The 23309-nt window shown below is 40.2% G+C and overlaps 1 protein-coding gene across 3 annotated transcripts in view; it reads left to right on the top strand.

The window, feature by feature from the left end:
- Positions 1-22263, top strand: part of TMEM259 (transmembrane protein 259) — a 35765-nt gene extending 13502 nt beyond the window's left edge. For 2 of the 3 annotated variants that reach the window (XM_056517696.1, XM_056517691.1), the window contains exons 3-12: positions 3407-3664; positions 4321-4432; positions 5307-5417; positions 12087-12209; positions 12300-12400; positions 15607-15664; positions 15758-15841; positions 16872-17004; positions 17832-17931; positions 20498-22263. In XM_056517696.1, coding sequence (XP_056373671.1) covers positions 3407-3664; positions 4321-4432; positions 5307-5417; positions 12087-12209; positions 12300-12400; positions 15607-15664; positions 15758-15841; positions 16872-17004; positions 17832-17931; positions 20498-21109 — 1692 coding nt within the window. In that variant the 3' untranslated portion in view covers positions 21110-22263. Of the gene's footprint in view, positions 1-3406; positions 3665-4320; positions 4433-5306; positions 5418-12086; positions 12210-12299; positions 12401-15606; positions 15665-15757; positions 15842-16871; positions 17009-17831; positions 17932-20497 lie in introns of those variants that run through there. The other variant, XM_056517706.1, reaches the window with a different exon arrangement.
- Positions 22264-23309: the final 1046 nt, after the last annotated feature.

Consider the following 23309-nt stretch of genomic DNA (forward strand, 5'->3'; position numbering starts at 1 on the left):
GTGGGAACTGCCAGATGCTCAGTACCAGGCCTTGGTTGCCTTTTTAGCCGAGGGTCTCGTCTGTGAGTCTTACGGCCGGCTGGGGTTCAGTCTCCGGACTGACTCCCTTCCTCTGGTGGTGGTCTTCCCACCCCAGGGACTGCTTTGGTACGTCCCATGCTCTGTGTCCCCCCAATGAAGAGCGACCGAGAAAAGGAGTTTTTGTTTTGTACACTCTTTCTCATAGCCTTCATTGGAGGGGACAGCACCCACGTCTTCATTCTTGTCCGGATAGCCTTTTCCGGTTCTTGGACGTCTCTCCAGGATTCCTCTTCTAGGGTCTTTCGGACTTGTCTCTTAGTTGGCTTCTCCTACTGCTTTGTGACAAAACTGATTACCTCACCTCCAGTGGGCGGGTATATCCTGCCAGGGAGGATAAGCCTGGCCACTTTTTTTTTTTTTTCCTAGTGTCAGCGCCTCCTAGTGGCAAGAGCATATACCCATGGTCTCTGTGTCCCCCAATGAAGGCTAGGAGAGAGAGCTTTTACGGTGAGTAAAAAAAAAAAATCTCCTTTTTTCTCTTTTTATAATGAACCTTATCCCCATATGAACAAGATCAAACAAATGTTCATCTTTAACAATGGTTCCCATTCAATGACCGCAAGCATAGATCTTGAAAATGGTTTAAATTTGACACAAAAAGGGGAGATCAAACCTGAGCAGAGGGAAAGTTGGCCAGCTGCCCTTAACAAACAGATCGCTTCTTTAATGTTGCAGAGGTCTTTAAAAAAATAAATAAAAATAAAGCAATCTGGTTGCTATGGGCAACTGGTCAACTTTTCTTCTGCACAGGTTTTGATAAATCTCTCCCAAAGTATATTAGAAAATTGCACAACTACTTCCCAATAAAATGTATTTGCTCAAACGTGAATTCACCTGGGTTCGCCAACCCTGTTATGACACATATGGATGTTATAAAAAAATATTCCTCCAAAAGAATGTGGAGTGCCAAGAGAAAAAAGAGGTAATCTCAGCCATGGGAGTGTGGCGTCCTCTTCTAGATGCCATGTCCCATTCCTTTTCCTCTGAGCAGTGGCCCTTTGCTTCCTTGGACTGCTCTAGAGCAACTCTCTGGAAATCTTCATACGTCACCCACAATCCTGGGCCCACTTTGCTAAGTAATCTCTGAACGTATTTGGCCGCTGCTTAGCAAACAGCGAGGTAAGGTATTCACTAGGGAGGCGGAGGGATTCCCAGCAGAATATTTATGGTGTGACATTGTCTTTCTCTGTAATTCTCTCGTTATAACCTGCTTGTTTCATGAATATGTTCTGTGTTGGTTCTTCTGGTGTGCGGTTAAAGCATTCATCCAGTAATGTTGCCCAAAATTATTTAACACATTTTATTCCCTACTTACATATGATGAAAGTGAGCCCTAATATGTGTCCTGATCCTTACTGGGATATAGCTGTTTTGTGCCCTGAAACTTTCTATTCGTTCCTTGTCAGGGATCTGTACATTGCACACAGTCCTCTTTCTCCCTATGCTGTTATGCATTAAAACAGTGAAGCAGGAGCACGCATGTCAAGAGGAGGCAATTACTATTACGCTATCAACTTAGAATTTATAGCCAGCGCGAGTATGAACTGGCTACAGATTTACTGGGGATGGATCCAATGCATAACTTCATTGCGTCGGCTACTTTCAGCTTCCTGACCACCTCTGGTGACTACAAACAGGCTGAAGGGGACTAGGAAAGCAAAATTATGAGAAGAAAATATCCCTTTAATGAGGCTGTTGCATAACTTAAAGTATACCTGTTCTATCCAGATTTTTTTTATTCAGTATCTAATCCTGGTCATGTACATATAATTTATGTATGTGTCTAGCACCTATATTTCTCTCGCAAATACCTTCTGTTGCTCACTTGCTTTGTCATTCTGTGCTTTGGAAGGGGCGTATCCCTCACTCTGCAGGACTTTGCTTTCTCAGAGTGCTGGGTCTCTTCATCCAATCACTGCAGCCTGCTCCCTGCAGAAATTACCCCCTCATTTCTGCTGCAGCCTGATAGGACAGGAGTGAGCACTTACTGTACTTTGTTCATGCCTGTGCTTCAGCTGGACAAAGATGATGATGCTGCAGTCAGACAGGATTGTGTTCTGAATGGTATAAGGTGTTTTCATGATTCCTATAAATAATCTTTCCTTATGAAGTATATTAGAAAGGTTAGTGTTTTGCCTAGATGTACAACATATAAAGTTTTCAAATCTGACAGTGCCCATTTAATTATTGTGGGGGCAGGGCTGCATCGGTGGTCACTGGGTTGTTTGTGCACTCCTTTACTGCCATCATTGTTGGCCTCAGGTCCCGCTTTTGTTGACTGGGACTTTTTGGTCAATAAATACCCATGTTATAGGGCCCTTACAGTTAGAGCTGATGTTCTTCATCATTACAATCTACAGAAAGTTGCATGACAGATTTGGCCCTGGTACGTTTTGCTTGATGTTTGAGTCAGGATTTACCCTGCTTTGTTATTTGTTTGCCTTTTATGCATTTGAGCAGCTTGTTATTGAATAAGGTTTTATCTCTTGGGTTACCCAGTGCATACATACAAAAAGCTAAATGTTAATGCTCAAAGTCTATCAGATAGAAATGTCTAAGGATATGTTCTTGTAGGTTTACAACAGTCTAATATGTGCATACTCATAACAAAGGTAGCAGTAATCTGAATGAATGCTAACATTTTCTATATAAATGTAATGAATTTGTTAATGTTAGCATACATTTTTTTTGTAGTGTTTTTATTTTTATATATAATATATATATATATTATATATTATATATATTATATATATATATAAATATATATATATATAAATATATATATATATATATATATATATATATATATATATATATATATATATATATATATATATATATATATATATATATATATAATAATATAATTTCTCTATCCATCCTGCTGGATGCAGCAAGTCCACCCCGTTTAGAACAAGCATACTCTGCCTGTGATGGGAAGCTATTAAATTGAATATTCTAGGAGCTAGTGTGCTATAGGATAACATACAGTATACTATAGTATTGCTGACATACAGTATACCCCTGATAGACTGAGTAAATGTAGTGTAAATCCAGCCTTCTGCTTCATATTTTTCACTAATGTGTGCTGACTTGCCCTTCAGCACATTTTTGTGTAATTTAAAAATCGTATAACCAGAGAAGTACAGTATTATCTGTATACTCTGATCTGTAAGGCATTTTACATTGCTATGTGTCAACCCTATGTTGTGGAGGAATGTATAGGTAAAAGGTGGGGCTGTAGTAGTCAGCTGATATTTGGGGATACTCATCTAAACAATAGTTCTTGAAATGTTAACTTTTTTGTAATTGTCTTTTCCTATAGGCCCTTTTGGTTCTGTTTATTCTTGCATACATCCATATTGCGTTTTCTCGGTCTCCTATCAACTGCTTGGAGCATGTGCGGGATAGATGGCCCAGAGATGGCATCTTGCGGGTGGAGATCCAGTTGAACTCGAGCCGAGCACCTATTTTTCTGCAGTTCTATGACAGCGACACTTTTCCTGGCCTGGTGAAAGAGCCCCTGGGTGAGGAGGATGAAGAGGAGATGAGTGTAGATATGTACCAGAATAGCTCCATCAAGGTACGAAATAGTTATGTCAACATTGTTATATATAGATATAGTGAGAGATGACAAATACATTTGCAAGTAAAGTAGATTCACATGATAAACCAAGGGTGTGTTCACATGTTCAGGTTTTTATTGCAGTTATTAAATACATAGCCAGGAATGGATTTGAAAAGAGAAGTCCCAGTGTCTCCGATATACATGTCCTCCATTTATCATCTGCTCCTGGATTTGTATTCCATAACTGCAGTGAAAAAACCTGTACGTATGAACACACTCCGAGTTTTGGTAACATTTTATATCTTAGTTTAAAGGGATACTGGGAGCAGCATCACTCACGCTAATCTGCTTATAGAATAGTGCGGGTGACGCTCATTCCAATGCTGTTTCTTTTGCATAAGATCCTGAATCATGGTTCTAACATTCAGATTCCCTAGCTGTCATGGCCACCTGTGCTACAAACCCTTCCTATATATTCATTTCTTCTATAGCACATAACCAATACATGTTGTGACATCACCAGATGGCCACTGATTAAGCTGCTCTGCTCCCTGCTTTCGGGTGTAGCGTGTGTGCTTGTGGTATGGGCCATCTCTGCTGGGGAGGTCACATGCTCATTTTAGTTTCCCTCCTCACTGATAAACTTTTTTTTTTTTTCTCTCTTCTTGTAGTTTGAACTTGAAATTGAGCCGAAGGTGTTTACAAAGCCATCGCTGGAAAGTGTAACACAAGCCTCCGAAAATCAGAGTCAGGGACTGTCTTTCAGTGATGCTGCCAGTAAAGGTGAGTGATGATAATTTCAGAATAAACTAGTTGTTATGCAATGATTGTTACATATCTAACATTCATGTCATGGCTCTTATATATCCTAGTCATGTAGGATATTTGTTACATCAGCATTTATTATATATAGCCAATAACTTCCTAGTAGCAGACTCTAACACTGCTCTAGCATTTAAAGAAACAATAACTACAGTGATTCACATTTGGGCTTTTATGTTTCTTATGCATATTTTTTTAGCTGTTCTAGTAACTGTCACAACAGTAAGACTTGATATATTAACCTCAGGGAAAGTGTGGTCCCTAGAATAAAGGTGCCCTATGGAAAGCTTAGAGTATTCCCTTCTTATAAAGTGATGCATAATACTAGGATATACCTTCAGTTTGGTGGGGGTCTGTCTTCTGTGAACTCACCAAACTGAAAATAAAGTGGTTCTCCTCCCAGTACAAAGGCGGTCCTGGATGCTCAGCTGTGGAGGGAACTGCAGCCAGCCCCAGTCCTTTTTTCTGCAGTCACTTCATTTTCAGGATCAGTCCCAAAGATCAGAAGTATAAAGAAGTTTTGTCTGCCTCCAAAATGAAAAACGTATTGGTTTTTATGGGTTTTTATCACATAGTGGCTATGGCTGTGGGACAGGTGCCATTCAGTGACCAATCAGCACTTTTCCTTACAATCATGTGACCTGTGACTGTTTCACAAGAGCTTGTAATAAGCAATGAATTCTTTCCTCTGCAGTGGAGAAAAGTGATCATGCCACCCAGAGATAATGCGATCAGCCATGTTTCTGGCCATATAGCCCTTTTTTTTCTTTTATAGTTTAGAAAACCTCCTTTGAAGCATACTCTTTATCTTTAAAAAAAAAAATGTTTTTTCTAGTTTGGCCACAAGAAGAGTATATAGTGGAATATTCACTTGAATATGGGTTTCTCAGGCTATCTCAGAGCACACGACAGAGACTCAACATACCTGTGATGGTGGTGACGCTTGGTGAGTAATTGTGTTTTTGACACCTTTAAGGCATTGTTATGTAAGTAGGAGAATTAGATCTAGAACAAGCTTTGCTTTCACTGAGGGACACATTAGTCCTCTTACTTAGTTTTTTTTAATCATTTTTAGAAGCTGCTCTCTAGACCCACCTTGAAATAAAATGTTTGGGCCTCATGTCTTTATCAGAATAGAAAGAGGTTACATTAATGTAGATGAGTTTAGTACTTGGAAATATTACACTAAATGTAAAGGGTTACATATGTAAACAGAAGATGGGTAATAAATATATACTTTTAGTACAATTAAAGAGGTAACGATGGCTGATCAGGCACTGTTAAGCTAATGCTGTTCCCAAATAAACCGGACCGTAATACTGGATATATGGATATGCTCGTGGGTGCAGACTAAAGGCAGCAGTCAGTTAATATAACAACAAAGTCAGGAGTAAATAAGTTGCACTCGCCTGAGCTTTCTTCTAATCCCAATAAGATCTTTATTCCAAAGAAGTGCAGTATCAAACAAACTAGTTCCAGAGCGGGGAGCGAGAACAGCAGCTCTCAGATGCGGGGGGAAAAAACACCACTGAAGGCAACTAGTTTCACGTCATCTGCGGACGCTTCTTCTGGCCAAGATGCCTAACTCAGGTGGTGAGCATGTTTATATACATAGCCAGCGTTAGTCATGGAAATACAAACAACACAATGGCCCTTATTTACTAAGAGTGGAGTGTAGGTTTCTTTGTGGGTTTTAATTCCCTACAATTTATTTTCCACGGTATTTACTAAGGTTTCCCTACATTTTCCATTTTTTTACACCTGCTCTGATCTGTCGGGTTTTCCTCAGCTCAAATCCACCACATTTAATGTGGAAACCTTAGTAAATATGTTGGGTTTTTGTGAAAATGTCAGGAACACTCCCCTTTCTGAGACCACGCCCTCTTTTCCAGGCGACCACACCCCCTTGGGTTTTCTTAGCAAAATGGAGTTGGGGTTTTTTCAATTCTGGCGCAGACAGAATTTCTGCCGCAATGCGACAGATTCTGGCGCACAACCCGACAAAACCTGTCGGGTTTGCAATAGTAAATGAGGGCCAATGTGCATATGACCATGTATAGAAACATATCTAAAACTACATGGAATTGAAAGACTCACAGGAAGGATGAAAAATCTTGCCATTCATTCCCTAATGACCTATTGCATTGAGTCTGATAATCCATAGCGCCTTCCGCGCAGCAAATAGGTCTGTTTTCATCGATGGGAACGTTTTCTATTCTCTCTAATCCAGCAAATTTCAGGCCTGTGCTATCACTGCCATGGCATTCAGCCATATGGGCAATAAAGCCAGGGGCTCCCTTGCCTGTCCGGAGAGAGAGATTAGAGATGTTCTCTTACACGTATACATAACCTGCGTTTGGTTTTCCCTACATAAAAAGTTTTACAGGGACATATTATGCAGTATACGATGTAAGTAGATTTGCAGGTGATAAACTGGTTCACAAAAATGTTCACACCTCCAATTTTCAAGTTCCTTTTAGCTAAGTTGTACTGACAATAATTGTCAGTACAACTAAATTGTACTGACAATAACCAGTTATCACCCGTCTCCTGAGCGATTTTTGTGAATTCTTTTTTTTTTTTTTTTTTTTTTTTAATCTCCTATTGGGTTGGATCTCCTGAAAGTAATGATAGGTTTCTCTTTTGCAGACTTATCCAAATCTTCGTCATGTTCAAAAAAGTACCTACCAAAATATATATATATTTTTTTTTATATTAAATTAATAGGAGATTTTGCAAAAGAAAAAACCTATTCTTGTTTTTTGTAGCAGGATAAGTCTCGCTCTTGTTTTTAGGTAATACGTTTTTTTTCTGTTTTTTAAAAGCTTTTTCAATCACTGACTGAGGGGACCCCCTTTCTTTTAACCGTATGCTAAGTTCATTTGTTTGTGTCAAACGTTTCATGATCGCTGTTCACTCTAATCTCAGGAACTGACTAATGGAATATTGTCCTTTACATATGAGGGATGGGAGCTGTTATACAGTAATAGCGAGTTTTTCCCCCCATCTCCTTTCTAAACCTCTCAGTCTGTAGAAGACCATCCTCCACTTTGTCGCACGTCCAGAAAATCCAAGGATGAACCTCCAAAAACACAAGTGAAAAACATTCAAAGTTATTTTCATTGAGATGTAAAATGATATTTTTGAAATCTGACAGGCTATGAGTGTTTTTCTGTAGGGCGATGGAAAATCCAAGGATATCATTGACTTTGTATGTGAATCTTTTGTTTGTTCTCAAGAATAAAGATTTTTTGCATTAAGGGACAGTGGTACAGGCAGGCCCATGGCACAGCCATGGGCTCTCCTGTATTGTGTACTTATGCAAACATGTTTAACCATGTTTAACCATGTTTTTTAAATCCATTTATCCATCATATCAAATATTTTGTAAGATATGTAGAAGTCCTGCTTTGTCTGAGTTAGATTTCAAAAATGTCATATATATCAATGAAAATAACTATGAATATATGTTTTTCACTTGCGTTACATCCTTGGATTTTCTGAACGCGAGACTAAAAGTGGAGGATGGTCTTTTACAGATTGAGGGGATTAGAAAAGGAGATAGCCAAAAAAAACTCGCTATTACATTATAACAGCTCCCATCCCTCATATGTAAAGTCTAGAGAAAGGAAGGAAGGCGCCTCATGTGCGGGATCAGTAGATCTTGCAGGTGGGGGTGGGGGAAAATGATTCCCAAGCCGCTTACCGAAGTTGGTTGTGCGCCCACACACAACAAGGTTAGGAGCAGAAGAAATATGAAGGCAGGTCCACTGCAGCCCTCCTGGATAGGTGTAGAATCAAAGGCGAATGACCAGGGAGTCAGGAGTTTGTCTGGCGCAGAGAGGAACCATCAGACAGCCAAGTAAAATCAATGGATTTATTAGATGCAACGCGTTTCGCTGCGCATGCGCAGCTTCATCAGGCATCCTGCCTGATGAAGCTGCACGTGCGCAGCGAAACGCGTTGCATCTAATAAATCCATTGATTTTACTTGGCTGTCTGATGGTTCCTCTCTGCGCCAGACAAACTCCTGACTCCCTGGTCATTCGCCTTTGATTCTACTCATATGTAAAGGACAATATTCCATATAGTCAGTTCCTGAGACTGAAGCGAGTGTTTTGGATAATTGGTACTTTTTTGAACATGACGAAGATTTGGATAAGTCTGCAAAAGAGAAACCTATCATTACTTTTAGGAGATCCAACCCAATAGGAGATAAAAAAAAAAAAAAAAAAAAAAAAGGAATTCACAAAAATCGCTCAGGAGACGGGTGATAACTGGTTAAAGAAAATGGAACCCAAAAGGTAATTTTCCATGCAGAATCTGCAATTATTGTTAGTAAGATTTCCTGTATTTTTCGCCGTATAAGATGCACTTTTTCTTCCCCCAAACTGGGGGGGAAAAGTTGGTGCGTCTTATATGGCAAATACACATTAAAACCCTGTCCTATCGGGTCGGTCCCTGCGGCCATCAACGGCCGGGACCTGCGGCTAATACGGAATATCACCGATCGCGGTGATGCCCTGTATTAACCCTTCAGACATGGCGATCAAAGCTGACCGCCGCGTCTGAAGGGAAAGTGACACTAACCCGGCTGCACTGGGAGGGACCTTACCTGCCTCCTCGGTGTCTGCTCCGTGCTGGGATCCCCTGCATGGCCGGCACTCTCCTTAGTTGTCATCACGTCATCGCACACGCCGTCCCGTCATCCAATAGGAGCGGCGTGCGTAGCGACGTGATGGTGGCGATGGACAGCGAGGATACCGGGCAGCAGAGATGTTCCGGAGCGACGGGGACACCCTGGGGACGTGGCGACATCCAGGGCAGCGGTGACTGGTCCGGAGCGGTGGGGACACGTGAGTATTACCTCCTATACCAGTGGTCTTCAACCTGCGGACCTCCCAGATGTTGCAAAACTACAACTCCTGGCATGCCCGGACAGCCAACGGCTGTCCGGGCATGCTGGGAGTTGTAGTTTTGCAACATCTGGAGGTCCGCTGGTTGAAGATCACTGTCCTATACTTTACATTGTATTCTAGATTTTCCTCCTTTAAAATTGGGTGCGTCCTATATGGCGAAAAATACGGTAGCTAAAAAAAACTTAATTGGAGGTGTGAACTAGAGATGATCGAATTTACAGTAAATTCGATTTGTCACGAACTTCTCGGCTCGGCAGTTGCTGACTTATCCTGCATAAATTAGTTCAGCTTTCAGGTGCTCCGGTGGGCTGGAAAAGGTAGATACAGTCCTAGGAAAGAGTCTCCTAGGACTGTATCCACCTTTTCCAGCCCACGGGCGCACCGGAAAGCTGAACTAATTTATGCAGGAAAAGTCATCAACTGCCGAGCCGAGAAGTTCATGACGAATCGAATTTACTGTAAGTTCGCTCATCTCTAGTGTGAACATTTTCGTGAACCAGTTTATCACCTGCAAATCTACTTACATCGTATACTGCATAATATGTCCCTGTAAACCTTTATACGTAGGGAAAACCAAACGCAGGTTATGTATACGTGTAAGAACATCTCTACTCTCTCCGGACAGACCTATCTGCTGCACCCGGAGGCGCTATGGATTATCAGACTCAATGCAATGGGTCATTAGGGAATGAATGAATGAAAGGCAAGATTTTTCTTCCTTCCATGCCTTCAGTGGTGCCCCCCACATCTGAGAGCTGCTGCTCTCGCTCCCCGCTCTGGAACGATTGTTCTTTGATACTGCACTTCTTTGGAATAAAGATCTTATCGGGAGTAGAAGAAAGCTCAGGTGAGTGCGACTTGTTTACTTCTGACTTTGGTGGAATAAATATAGGCTAGCATGCGTAAGGCTGAATGAACCACTACTAATAGAATATAAAATGTCTGTAGGTATTAGATTCTATACATTACAAGTTAATTAAATAATGAACGGTTTCTAGTAAAGGACAAGGCAGTACAGTTGTTAGACGTGATATACAGCATCTCTGTAGACATCTGAGCTTAGGTGTAGCTTATTCTAATCTCTGCTCTTCCGCCCCCTTCAGAGCCACTATTACCAGCAGCATGTTATGAAAACCATAAGTAACATTCTGCATTGCCATTAGATGCACAATCTACACTACCACAATTTGTCAAATTCCTTCTCCAAGCAACTATAAGTTTTAAAGTTGTTAGGATGTCCGTAAGTCTTACATAGTTACATAGTTATTACGGTCGAAAAAAGACATATGTCCATCAAGTTCAACCAGGGAATTAAGGGGTCTTGTTGTATCTGCATTAGACTGAGCACCATCCAGTAAAACAATGTTTACTATTTCTGCATACTTTTCCCCAGTCCTGAATGGCTTATCTACCTAACTATGCAGAAAAGTTATTGGACAGCTTTAATGGCTGCAGTATTGGTGGTCATCAAGCTTTCCCATGAGCAGATATAACTAAAAAATGGTTGTATATTAAAAGCATGGATACTCTACAGATAATCTTCCTTTTTTATTTTTTTTAACACAGTATTATAAAAATTTTCTGTTATACAGTATTATCTATTATACTATCATACAGTATTATAACACCTTCTATGACTATCCGTTGTTTCACAACCAAACTTTCAGCTTAACTCAAGCAGGATGTTCTAGAAGTGTGCAGTGTCTTTCATGGTTTCAATTAGAGATGAGTGAACTTACAGTAATTCGATTCGTCACAAACTTCTCGGCACGGCAGTTGATGACTTATCCTGCATAAATGAGTTCAGCTTTCAGGTGCTCCGGTGGGCTGGAGACTCTCTCTTAGGACTGTATCCACCTTCTCCAGCCCAGAAGTTTGTGACAAATTGAATTACTGTAACTTCGCTCATCTCTAGTTTCAATGCAAGATTAAAAGGGTACTCCGCTCCGAGACATCTTATCCCCTATCCAAAAGGATAGGGGATAAGATGTCTTATCATGGGGGTTCTGGTGCTGGCACATCAGAATTCCTATCCGTGCAGTATGTTTAGAATGCTGGGTTTCTGCGGTTGGAGATGTGATGTCACGCCTCCTCTATTCATGTCTATGGGAGGGGGCATAACAGCAGTCCTCTATCTTTTGAATAGGAAATAAGATGTCTAGGGGCTGAGAACCCCTTTATAGGGGTTGTCCCAAATTGTTAGTAACTTGTGAGGCTCTGGCCTGTTTGCATCTGCTCATGGTGGTTGGAAAAGCTGAAAGCAGTCAAAACGGGAAAGTTATGCAATGTGTAACTCCTGTTGACTATAATCAGAGCTATGCAAACAGTAGCCTGCTGGGCTACACCATTGGCGCAACTCCCATTAAAGACCGTAAGAGCTGCTGGAAAACCAGGAAGTAAGATGGTGGAACAAACCCCCTCAATGATTTGCATGTCCGTTCACATGACTCTCAATCATTGACCATTTTCTGGGCAGTAGTGTTGTGCTGTTAGAGGAGGAATTTTGAGACCTTTACAGTAAGATTAACTTTTATTAAAGATATATATTAAAACTCTTGTGTTCCCATCCTACTCACCCTTGTAAAAACTAGCCATACAGCGGCCAACCTCTTATACGCTTGTCAAGTAACAGGACTGTATTACAAGTGTCTTATGAGTGAAAGCCTTTAGCTTACGATCTGTTTTTATTGTTTAAGACCCGACCCGTGACTTGTGCTTTGGAGACAGATTTAGCCGTTTTTTGTTGGATGAATTTCTTGGATATGATGATATTCTCATGTCAAGCGTCAAGGCCTTGGCAGAAAATGAGGAAAACAAAGGTTTGTATAAAGGCAGCATGAAATAATCACTATCTCTCTTGGTTTTGTCTTCTGCAAAGTTCAACTGTGTTTCTTTGTGATTGCATTTAGGGTTCCTGAGAAATGTTGTTTCAGGGGAACATTATCGATTTGTCAGTATGTGGATGGCTCGCACTTCATACCTCGCTGCCTTTGTGATTATGGTTATTTTTGTGAGTTTTACATTTTTTATATTCATTGCCTTTTTTTACTGTTACATTTTTTTTTTAAACATATTTTTATTAAAGTTACTTAAAGTGTATAAACCTCAAACAATATAAATGGGTGTAAAGCGTGCAAACAAAAAGAACAGAGCAATGTCACATTCCAGCAGCACATGTCATAAGTTAAACCCTGAGTTGTATGTGAAGCATGAAGATCAATGTTACATTTTTATTGCTGTGAAACATTTATTTCTCTCGACAGGAATATGTTTTGTGCACATTTATTTTTGGTCCAAATTATATTGTGTTAAAACTAGCCAAGAAACAAATGTAATTTAGCTTCTTTTCAACTACTTAACCTCTTAAGGACCCATGACGTACCAGTATGTCATGAGTCCGCTCCCGTTTTTATAACGGGGGGGGGGTCACGGCGTGGCCCCGCATCATAGCAGTTCGGGCCCGGCCTCTAACGTCAGCTGGGACCCGTGGCTAATAGCGTGCAGCACTGATTGCAGTGCAGCGCGCTATTAACCCTTTAGACACGGCGTTCAAAGTTGATTGCCACGTCTAAAGTGAAACTAAACTAATGCCGGTTAGCTCAGGGGACTGTTCGGGATCGCCGTGGTGAAATCACGGCATCCCGAACAGCTGTAGGACACGAGGAGGGTCCCTTACCTGCCTCCTGGTGTCTGATCGCCGAATTACTGCTCAGTGCCTGAGATCCAGGCATGAGCAGTCAAGCGGCAGAATCATCGATCAGTGGTTTCCTATGAGAAACCATTGATCAATGTAAAAGATCAGTGTGTGCAGTGTTATAGCCCCCTATGGGAGATATAACATTGCTAAAAAAAAAAAAAAAAAAAAAAAAAGTTTGAATCACCCCCCTTTTCCCATAAAAAAAAAAGTGTAAATAAAAAATTAAACGTGGTATCACCGCGTGCGGAAATGTCCGAATTATAAAAATATATAATTAATTAAATCGCATGGTCAATGGCGTACGCGCAAAAAATTCCAGATTCCAAAGTAGTGTATTTTTGGTCACTTTTTGTATCATGAAAAAATTCATAAGCTATCAAAAAGTCTGATCAATACAAAAATGGTACCGCTAAAAACTTCAGATCACGGCGCAAAAAATGAGCCCTCATACCGCCCTATACACTGAAATATTAAAAAGTTATAGGGGTCAGAAGATGACAATTTTAAACATATACATTTTCCTGCATGTAGTTATGATTTTTTCCAGAAGTCCGACAAAATCAAACCTACATAAGTAGGGTATTATTTTAATCGTATGGACCTACAGAATGTGTCATTTTTACCGAAATATGCACTGCGTAGAAACGGAAGCCCCCAAAATTACAAGATGGCATTTTTACTTCAATTTTGTCGCACAATGATTTTTTTTCCCCTGTTACACTGTGGATTTTTGGGTAAAATGACTGTCATTACAAAGTAGAATTGGTGGTGCAAAAAATAAGCCATGATATGGATTTTTAGGTGCAAAATTGAAAGTTGTTTTTTTTTTTAAAGGTAAGGAGGAAAAAACGTAAGTGCAAAAAACTGAAAAACCCCTGGTCCTTAAGGGGTTAAAGGGGTATTCCGGGCAAAAAACATCTTATCCTCTATCCAAAGGATAGGGGATAAGATGTCTGATCTGGGACCCGGGTGATCTCCCTGCAGCAACCGCATTCTATGCGGGGCTGCGTCTCCAGTTTTGGAAACCTCCGGGTTTCCGTGACTGGGGGACGTAAAGTAACGTCACTCCACGCCCCTTTCATTAATGTCTATGAGAGGGGGTGTGATGGCCGTCACGCCCCCTCCCATAGACTTGAATGGAGAGCGCGTGGCATGATGTTATGTCCCCAGTCCCGGAAACCCGGAGGTTTCCGAAACTGGAGAGGCAGCCCCGCATATAATGCTGGTGCTGCAGGGAGGGAGATCGCGGGGGGTCCCGGCAGCGGGCCCCCCGCGATCAGACATCTTATTCCCTATCCTTTGGATAGGAGATAAGATGTTTTTGCCCGGAATACCCCTTTAAGGTGCTGAACACCAGTAGATTTGTGGTTAAACGTTTGTTGTGGTTGGAACAGTCAATTTTTTTTCAACTTTAATTTGTACGGATTACTTAAGGGTGTTAAAGAAATGCTGCAGATGTTCTGCATTGGAAATTCTGCAGTTATGTAAGGAACTGTATATGTGCACAAAATTGTGCATATTTTGATGTATATGAGCGACAGGTTTTCAGTACGGACTGTAGCCACTCCACCATTTTGTTGAATTAGAAATCTGCAACACGGGTCAATTTGCTTAGCAGATTTTTATGCAGTGTGTGGTTTTGAGGTTTTAAAAATGTCATCCACTTTGCGGTTTACTTTCTGTGCAAAAATTTAGAACAGTCAGTCTACAGCATTTACGCCATGTGGACATTCCCTTGGATGTAGATAAATAGTCTACTCTTAAGTAGACAAACAAACAGTCTCTAGAGTGGTTTCTCTCCATAGTGTATAATAGGACTATACATAAAAGACTATAATGGTTTGACATAAAAAAAAATCACTACCTGGTAAATAGACCTTTCAGTTCCTGAGTAAACCAAAAATATGTCTATTTTTAAGTTCACGTTTACGGCCCATGATTAAGAATGATACTGTCAGTCTAATCCTGCTGAAGGCAGCACACAAATAAGGGGACTTTTAGACCTAGATCAGTCTATTAGCCTGCTTATTTATGTGTTGGGGGACATATATAAAATAAGGTGCATCTAGATTGTGGGAAGTACCAGTGCTGTAAATATGGTATGAATACTTTTCCTACCTGTACACAAGATAAAAAAAAAAAAAAAAATAGAAACAAATATGCTCCTGGCTTACTTTCATAGGCTTAAAACCTGTTCTCCATGCTTTTTTTTGCTTCTAATTCCCATGTTCATGTTGCTCACACTGTATGCAGTTTACTGAAGAGGAGGGGGCGTTACCTTGCTTTCCCTCACATTTCATATGTGAGCTTCCATCCCTCACTCCTCAGAGCTGGCAACCGGCTGTGCACTGAGGCTCTGTGACATGCCTGAGTCTGATTAAAAAGCCTGCACTTAGCCCGGTTTGTCCTGCCCGCACTTTATTTACATATATGCACTATACATACTGTATGTAGTCTACATTATATAAAGTTTTTGCAAATGTCAATGCATTATGCATGTACTTTTTTGCTTCCCATAGACTCTCTCGGTTTCTATGCTCTTGAGGTATTCTCACCATCAGATATTTGTTTTTATTGGTAAGTGAACATGTCTTTGAAATGAATAGTTTCTTTCATTTGTCCTAGAAGATTTGAAAAATTAGCTTTTTTTTTCTTCTTTTCTCTCTACAGTGGATTTGCTGCAGATGTTGGAGATGAATATGAGCATTGCTTTTCCTGCTGCCCCACTGCTCACTGTGATCCTTGCACTTGTAGGTAAGTTATCTGCCTAATAGAGATCTATTTTAGAACTTGTTCACACAGTAAATAAAGGCAAGAAAAAAGCCACGCATGTATACAAATTTTGATTTATTTATTTATTTTTTACAAATATTTTGATGTAGATTTTACAATGGGAGAAATTAGCAGTAATTCCAAGAAGAAGGGAAAAAATATGTTTTAGATATGGAAATCGGCACAGATTTTTCATCCAAATCAGATTTTAGCTGTGTGGGCATTGCCTTAAATGGTCACTGTCTTTTTAAACAACTTCTCTTTGTCTGTGATTTGTAACCTATTTTTTTTTATTAAAAACAACTTCTCCCCCTGGACAAACAGCTTTATAGTCTTGGCCACCAGGTGTCTCTCTCCTGTGCAATCTGCTGTTTACTGCCGGTTGTCAGAGGAAATGTCTTTAGTAGCAGCTATATCAGGACAAATAACAGGAGGTGGGGTTTAGCTATATACAGGGGAGAGAGCCTGGGCTGTGTACCTGCAAGCTGAGCCAGTCTGCTTGCTGAAAATTATCAATGTTGTTCCTGGAAGGTAAATTTCCATCAGGGCAGCTGTCCCTTGTGAAAATACCATGTATCTACTGTCCACAGTGTTACAATGCAATTTTCCCCTCCCCTTCCATTAGCTTTTTAGTAGCAGCCCTCTCCTTGCAGTGATTCTGTTGTTGTTGTTGTTGTTGTTGTTCTAGTACTGTATTGTATAAATCAGTCCAGTGCACATGCTCAAGCTTGATTTTAATGGCATAGCAGTAAGGTGTATGTGCTGTGCACTAACTGGTCAGAGAAGTAAGGGAAGGTAATTCCTGTGTATTTACTTCTGGCAAGCAGCACAACTCTGGCCTTGACCTTTGAATTGTAGAGAATGAAAAATAGCTGTGTACCATGGAGACACCCATGAGCTCGGAAACAGCAGTGAGAGCACTAAGATTACATTATAACTGCTCTGAAGGGTTAATCTAACAAAACGAGACCGGTTTATAAAAATCTAATTCTTTTAGTTTCTGTCTTCACAGGAATGGAAGCCATTATGTCAGAGTTTTTTAATGATACAACTACTGCCTTCTACATAATCCTCATAGTGTGGCTTGCTGACCAGTATGATGCCATCTGCTGCCACACAAACACCAGCAAGAGGCACTGGCTAAGGTAAGCCTGTCTTTAGGTTGTTCTACATTTTGAGGTTTATTTTGAGAGAGCTTTTACTCCATTTCTTTTTCTAAACTTACACTTGTAACCAAAAGTTTTGAGACTGACATTTTGGTTTTCAAAGTCTGCTGCTTCAGTGAATTTACTACTTTTAGTCCGATGTCTCTATGGTATACTTAATTACAGGTATAAGTGGTTTCAAACTTTATTACATTTATGTAAATACTCAATATTTATAGGGCTGACCCTACTTTCTTTTTTTAAGACTTCCACAATTTACCCTAGCGCGTGCTGGATGTCAGCTTCTGGGCCAAATCTTAACTGATGGCAGCCCAGTCTTGTCTAACCAGTGCTGTGAGCTCATGATCATTTCTGTGTTTTGGTTTGTCTACCTGATTTTTGGAGGATTGACCAAATGTTTTCAATGGAACTGAGATCTGGGGAGTTTCCTGACCACGGACTCACAACTTCAATGTTTTGTTCACTGAGCCACTTAGTTATCACATTTGCCTTGTGACATGATGCTTCTTCATGCTGGTAAAAGCATTGTTCATCACTAAATTGCTACTGCAGTGTTGGGAGACGTTGCTCTTGTAGTTTATATGAACACGATTCTTTATTCCTGGACTCCCTTGGATGGAAAGCTTTACTGCTGGCATGATACAGGACTCATGGTAGCACTCATCTTTCCTTCTCTGGATATTATTCCAAATGTCCCAAACAGTCTGATATGTAGTCCAGTTTTTGTACTTCCTTTTAGAATGTCAGTATGTCCTTGATGATTTTCTTTTATTGTAATTTTCTATTTCTTGCCTTGTTCCATACAGATTCTTCTACCTTTATCACTTTGCATTCTATGCTTACCACTATCGCTTTAATGGACAGTACAGCAGTCTGGCTCTGGTCACATCCTGGCTTTTCATTCAGGTAAATTCTACAACAGTTATTCACAAAAATAATTGTATTTTTCAAGTGATATTACAAAAAACTTTTTAGTAACCCTATGTCAGTAATTATGTTAAATTTGAAAAGTACAGTATGCTGTCAAAACAATGTTAAGTGAGTGAGATTTGGCTTGGGCACGGTGGGGCTTCTAATTTAAACATGAACCTCAAATCATGAGAGCGCTACTCAAATGTATCACAGGATAGTGTTCTGGTATTCGAAAAGCAACACTCATCAAATATGACATGATGTTGGGCCACACTACATTTTTAAGGTTATTTGTCATTTAAATAAAAACTTAGTATTTCGTTTTTTAGTCTGGGTCTAAATGTTCAGACTCTGATTAATCAGAAGGATGATTGGAGGGAGAAGTGCTTTACTGTCTCTGTGCGCAAGATGGCCCCATAGATTGACATTATGAGACTCTGTCATGTGACTCAGAGCCAGGAGAGAACGCTCTAGGCACGCACTTCTGGCACATTTTACTGATCGGCAGGGGTCCAAATGTTAAGACCCTGATCAATCAATACTCTTTAAAAAAAAATTCCTTTTTTTTTTTTTTTTCTTTTAAGACACTGCCAATTTAAAAAGGTTATCCAGGAAAAAACTTTTTTTTATATATATCAACTGGCTCCAGAAAGTTCAACAGATTTGTAATTTACTTCTATTAAAAAATCTTAATCCTTTCAGTACTTATGAGCTGCTGAAGTTGAATTGTTCTTTTCTATCTAAGTGCTCTCTTATGACACATGTCTCAGGAACTGCCCAGTTTAGAAGCAAATCCTCATAGCAAACCTTTTCTACTCCTGTGCTATTCCCGAGACAAGCAGAGAGCACTGTTGCCAGACAGAAAACAACGACTCAACTTCAGCAGCTGATAATTATTGAAAGGATTAAGATTTTTTAATATAAGTAATTTACAAACCTGTTTAACTTTCTGGAGCCAGTTGATATAAGAAAAGATGTTTTTCCCTGGAATACTACTTTAAGGGTGTGTTCACTCTTGGTATTTTGTTGAATATTTTGAGCCAAACACAAGAGTGATAGAAACCGGCTTTATCAAGGTATGAGTATCCCATACCTTGATAAAGCCGGTTTCTATCGGTGAAACGTCGGGGGGATGCTAGGGATAGGAGTATTTTAAATATCAACCCGGAAAGGAAAATAGGCTTATACTAGTTCTACTAAAAGGGAATGTACCATAACCCTAACAAATAAAAGAAGTGATAACAAAGAACTACTAAAATACCTCCAGAAAAACAAAAAGGTCTATAGGACTGATACACAAACCGGGTTGTGCTTTTAATACACAAAATTTTGTATTGTTTTGAGCACAATTATTGGGATATTTCAAAATGATGAAATAAGTGATATTTTATAGGGGTAACCCTAGTTTAGGGCTTTTGTCCCAGATGGGCTTTATGCCCTGAAGGGAATTGGAATTGAAATTTAAGATAACCATGGGTACCCCATGAGATTTTGAATTAAAACACAAGAGTAGGCCCATGCAGGTAAAGCGGATTTAAAAAAAAAAAAAAAAATAGTTTTTCTCTGTCTTTTCCACTTCTGGTATTGGTAAAAAATAAAAATAAAATACTGATAAAAATGTTATGCGTGAACCCAGCCTGAAAGAAGTCTTTTTTTAAAGTATGTGAACTAGTACAGCTTTAATTGCAACAGATCTCAAAACATTTGACAAGTCTAGGCAACATGCCAAAAGTTATAATTTAAAATTTTTTTACAAATAAAACCCTTTAATGGAGTAGTCAAGCTTAATAAGTGTCAGATTACGGGGGATCCTAGAAGATAAATTGTCCTAAACTGGACAACCCCTTTTTCTTTCCCAAGGTGCTTGTTTTGACTAAATATATACATTAGCTATATACAGTCTATGCATGGGTCATGTTCAGAGACACTTCTGTGGGCATAATGTAATATTTCGCTATTGTCTAGCTTACGGCAGCTACTAAACAATGGGGCAGACACAGTTATGACTTCTGTGTTGGGGGAGGTGTTCTGTGTCTCCTCACACCCTACTCAACAGGCTTTCATGAACGGCATATATGCTTAGACCTCTTTATAGGTAGTTGACATGTATTTAAGGATCTCATAGTGGACAGACTCCATGTAAGTAGTAGAGAAGCCAGGCCTGCAGCTTCATATTTACAAGAGTGGTTGTTCAGCTAAGACCCCCTGCTCCACCTGTTATATCTATAATGGTCATTGTCTAAACTTAGTTTCCCTGTGACACTTGCATGCAAATATATGCAATATTTAGACTTCTTCCATATTATATATTATTCATGTATTTTATGGCATATTACTCATGTTTGTCTTTTGTATATTAGCCAAGAATAATAAAGTTGGGTGCCAGTACCTGTTCTGCAGGCCTATATATATATATATATATATATATATATATATATATATATATATATATATATATATATATATATATATATATATATATATATATATATATATATATATATATATATATATTAATATTATATAATCTGACTTGTTGCTTTGCTTTCTGTTTCCATAGCACTCTATGATCTATTTTTTCCATCACTACGAACTTCCCGCCATCCTCCAGCAGATCCGCATCCAGGAAATGCTTCTCCAAAACCAGCAGGCTGGTCAGAACCAAACCAGCCTTCAGGATAACCTGAACAACAACACTACATCAGAACCATCTATTGTGACACCTCCCCCTGCCCCTGGATTTACTCTCCAGCCACCGGCAGCTACCTTAGTGGCTGCAGGTGTTATGTCAACGGATACACATTCAGATGTCGGTATAGCTACGTCACAATCTGTAGAAGATGTTATAGAGCTTCTATCAACACTATCTGAAGAACCAGCTCTGGAGGCAGCTGGTAGCCATCCTCTTGAAGCTGGCACTACAGAAGTGACACAGACTGGAGACCCTCCTCCTATTCTACCAACTGCTGCTCCTGATAACAGTCCCAAAAAACTGACTGAAGCCCAAGTGCACACCCAAGTATCCACCCTTCCCACAGACTGTAGCTCTGCAAGATTTTCAGTTACCAGCACTGATCTAGAGCAAAACAACCTCTCGGCATCAATGCCATCAGGGCTCCTCTCAGAAGCTAGTGCGCCACAGCCGAATACAAATGGGTCTGATAAATTGTGAGCCGAATCTCTGCCCTTAGCTCATTGCATCCTGGAGAAGTGCATTTCTCCTAAGAAGGAGCTGTATGGACCATGTATCTCAGTGCGACTGGAGTGACTGGTCTGCAGCACATGAAACAAAAAAGAAGAAATTGTGCATGCGTGTGTTGTGTACACGCACACAGACTGACTGCAATTGCTTTACTTTCTGTTTTCACTTAAGTCAAATAAATGCCAAGTATCGGCCTAAGAAAATGTAAAATGGGCAACAGGACTGCCAGTCTTAAACACTTTAGAACAGGGAATAATGTGGGCATATATGTTGTGTACCGCGTTTGTATGCACTGACATCCACATGGTCATCCCTTCCAGTTGATGCAAGCTGATACCTGTTATGACAGATTTAACAGCCATATTTCAGAGAAGATATTATTTAAGCTAGTCTAGTAGATGTTCTTGTTTCCAGAGGCTTTATGACAGAGGCCCTAAGGGCAAAGCTACCTTCTTATAACTTTACTCCACAACCACCGGACCAAGAATGAATGCGGGATCTATTGAAAAATAGTGTACACAAGTATTTGCAGGCTAGTGTTTTATACTTTCACCCAGTGTGTCCTGTGCTTACTGTGCTCTCAAAGCTATGGAATGTAAGTGCGTAAGTTGGGACAGACGTGTTTGTGGAGTTGCATCCAGAGGTCCCATAGCTTCTGCCTTAACTTCTGGTTGTGGCAGAAGGTATTTAGATCATATATTTGTGCCTTTCCACCTGTGACTGCAGAAAAAGGCTGTGCACGAATGTGTAAAACCTGTTGTACGATTACATTGCACTTTGTTCCTTTATTTTTAAGTAGGAGAGAAGGCTATATGCAGAGCTAAATGTGTATGTCAGTGTATATCTGCATATACACTTACATATGTAGCTTACAAGTGAATAGATATCAATGAATAAGATGAAGTCTTACAGCTGTGCTTATGAGTAAAACTTGGGTCAGAAAACCTAGAGTGATGGGGTCTGTCTCAAATCCAATGGCGGTCTGCCCATGAACCTTTTTCTTTTCTTATAATAGGTACAGTTTTAATTCCCTGCTTAGTATATTCTTGTACCAGTAAAAACTTGTCTGATACCTATACTAAACTTAAAGGGGTACTCTGGCCCTAAGACATCTTATCCCCTATCCAAAAGGATAGGGGATAAGATGTCTGATTGCGGGGGTCTCGCTGCTGGGACCCCTGCAATATCTCCTGTAGCACCCACCTGTGAGCGGCACGCAGCGCTGAGGCTCAGTCTGAAGCCTTACGACCACGGGGCTGCAGTATCGTGACGTCACAATACTCAGGCCCTGTGGTCGTGAGGCTTCAGACTCTGAGCCTCCAGCGCTGCGTGCCGCTCACACAGGTGGGTGCTACAGGAGATATTGCAGGGGTCCCAGCAGCGAGACCCCCGCAATCAGACATCTTATCCCCTATCCTTTGGGATAGGGGATAAGATGTCTTAGGGCCAGAGTACCACTTTAAATCCGCTGTATAGATATAGCTATTACAGATTACATGCTTGCAGTAGCCACTAGTGAGCTTGGGCTTTTGCTGCAGACTGTTTTACATTGAATGCAATAATAACACAATATGCAGAAAGATCCCATGATTCCGTTGGTGGAAGTTGCAAACAGCCAGCATGTTTTCTTTTCAGAATGTAGTAGGGCAATGGTCGGCACTATCTGAATGGTGGTGGTGCACGAGGAGAGAAGTAATGTAGTGAAATAACGGAGGTCCCAGCACTCACCGATGCAAGCAAATGGATGATTTATTGTATATCCAAGTAACAGGACGCGTTTCGGCACTTAGCCTTCCTCTGCTCAGCAGAGGAAGGCTAAGTGCCGAAATGCGGCCTGTTACTTGGATATACAATAAATCATCCATTTCCTTGCATCGGTGAGTGCTGGGACCTCCTTTATTTCACTTCTTTTCAGTATGTGTCTGTGCAGGGAATTTGGAGCTCCGACACCTATCCACGTCCTTATTTTTTAATGAGGATTTAACACCATTTTAGATTTGTTGTGCATTTTTAAGGGTACTCCATTAGCTGAAGACGGCCATTCTATATTTTCCAGTCTGATTTGCACCTTCTTTTTCTTTAACTGGTCAGGCATAGTGTAATATTCTTGGGACATATATATTTAGACTAGCTGTGTCCAGCAGAAACAATTCCCTTATAAAGTCTTGGT

Source organism: Hyla sarda, chromosome 1, assembly GCF_029499605.1.
Source record: "Hyla sarda isolate aHylSar1 chromosome 1, aHylSar1.hap1, whole genome shotgun sequence".
Lineage (NCBI taxonomy): Eukaryota > Metazoa > Chordata > Amphibia > Anura > Hylidae > Hyla > Hyla sarda.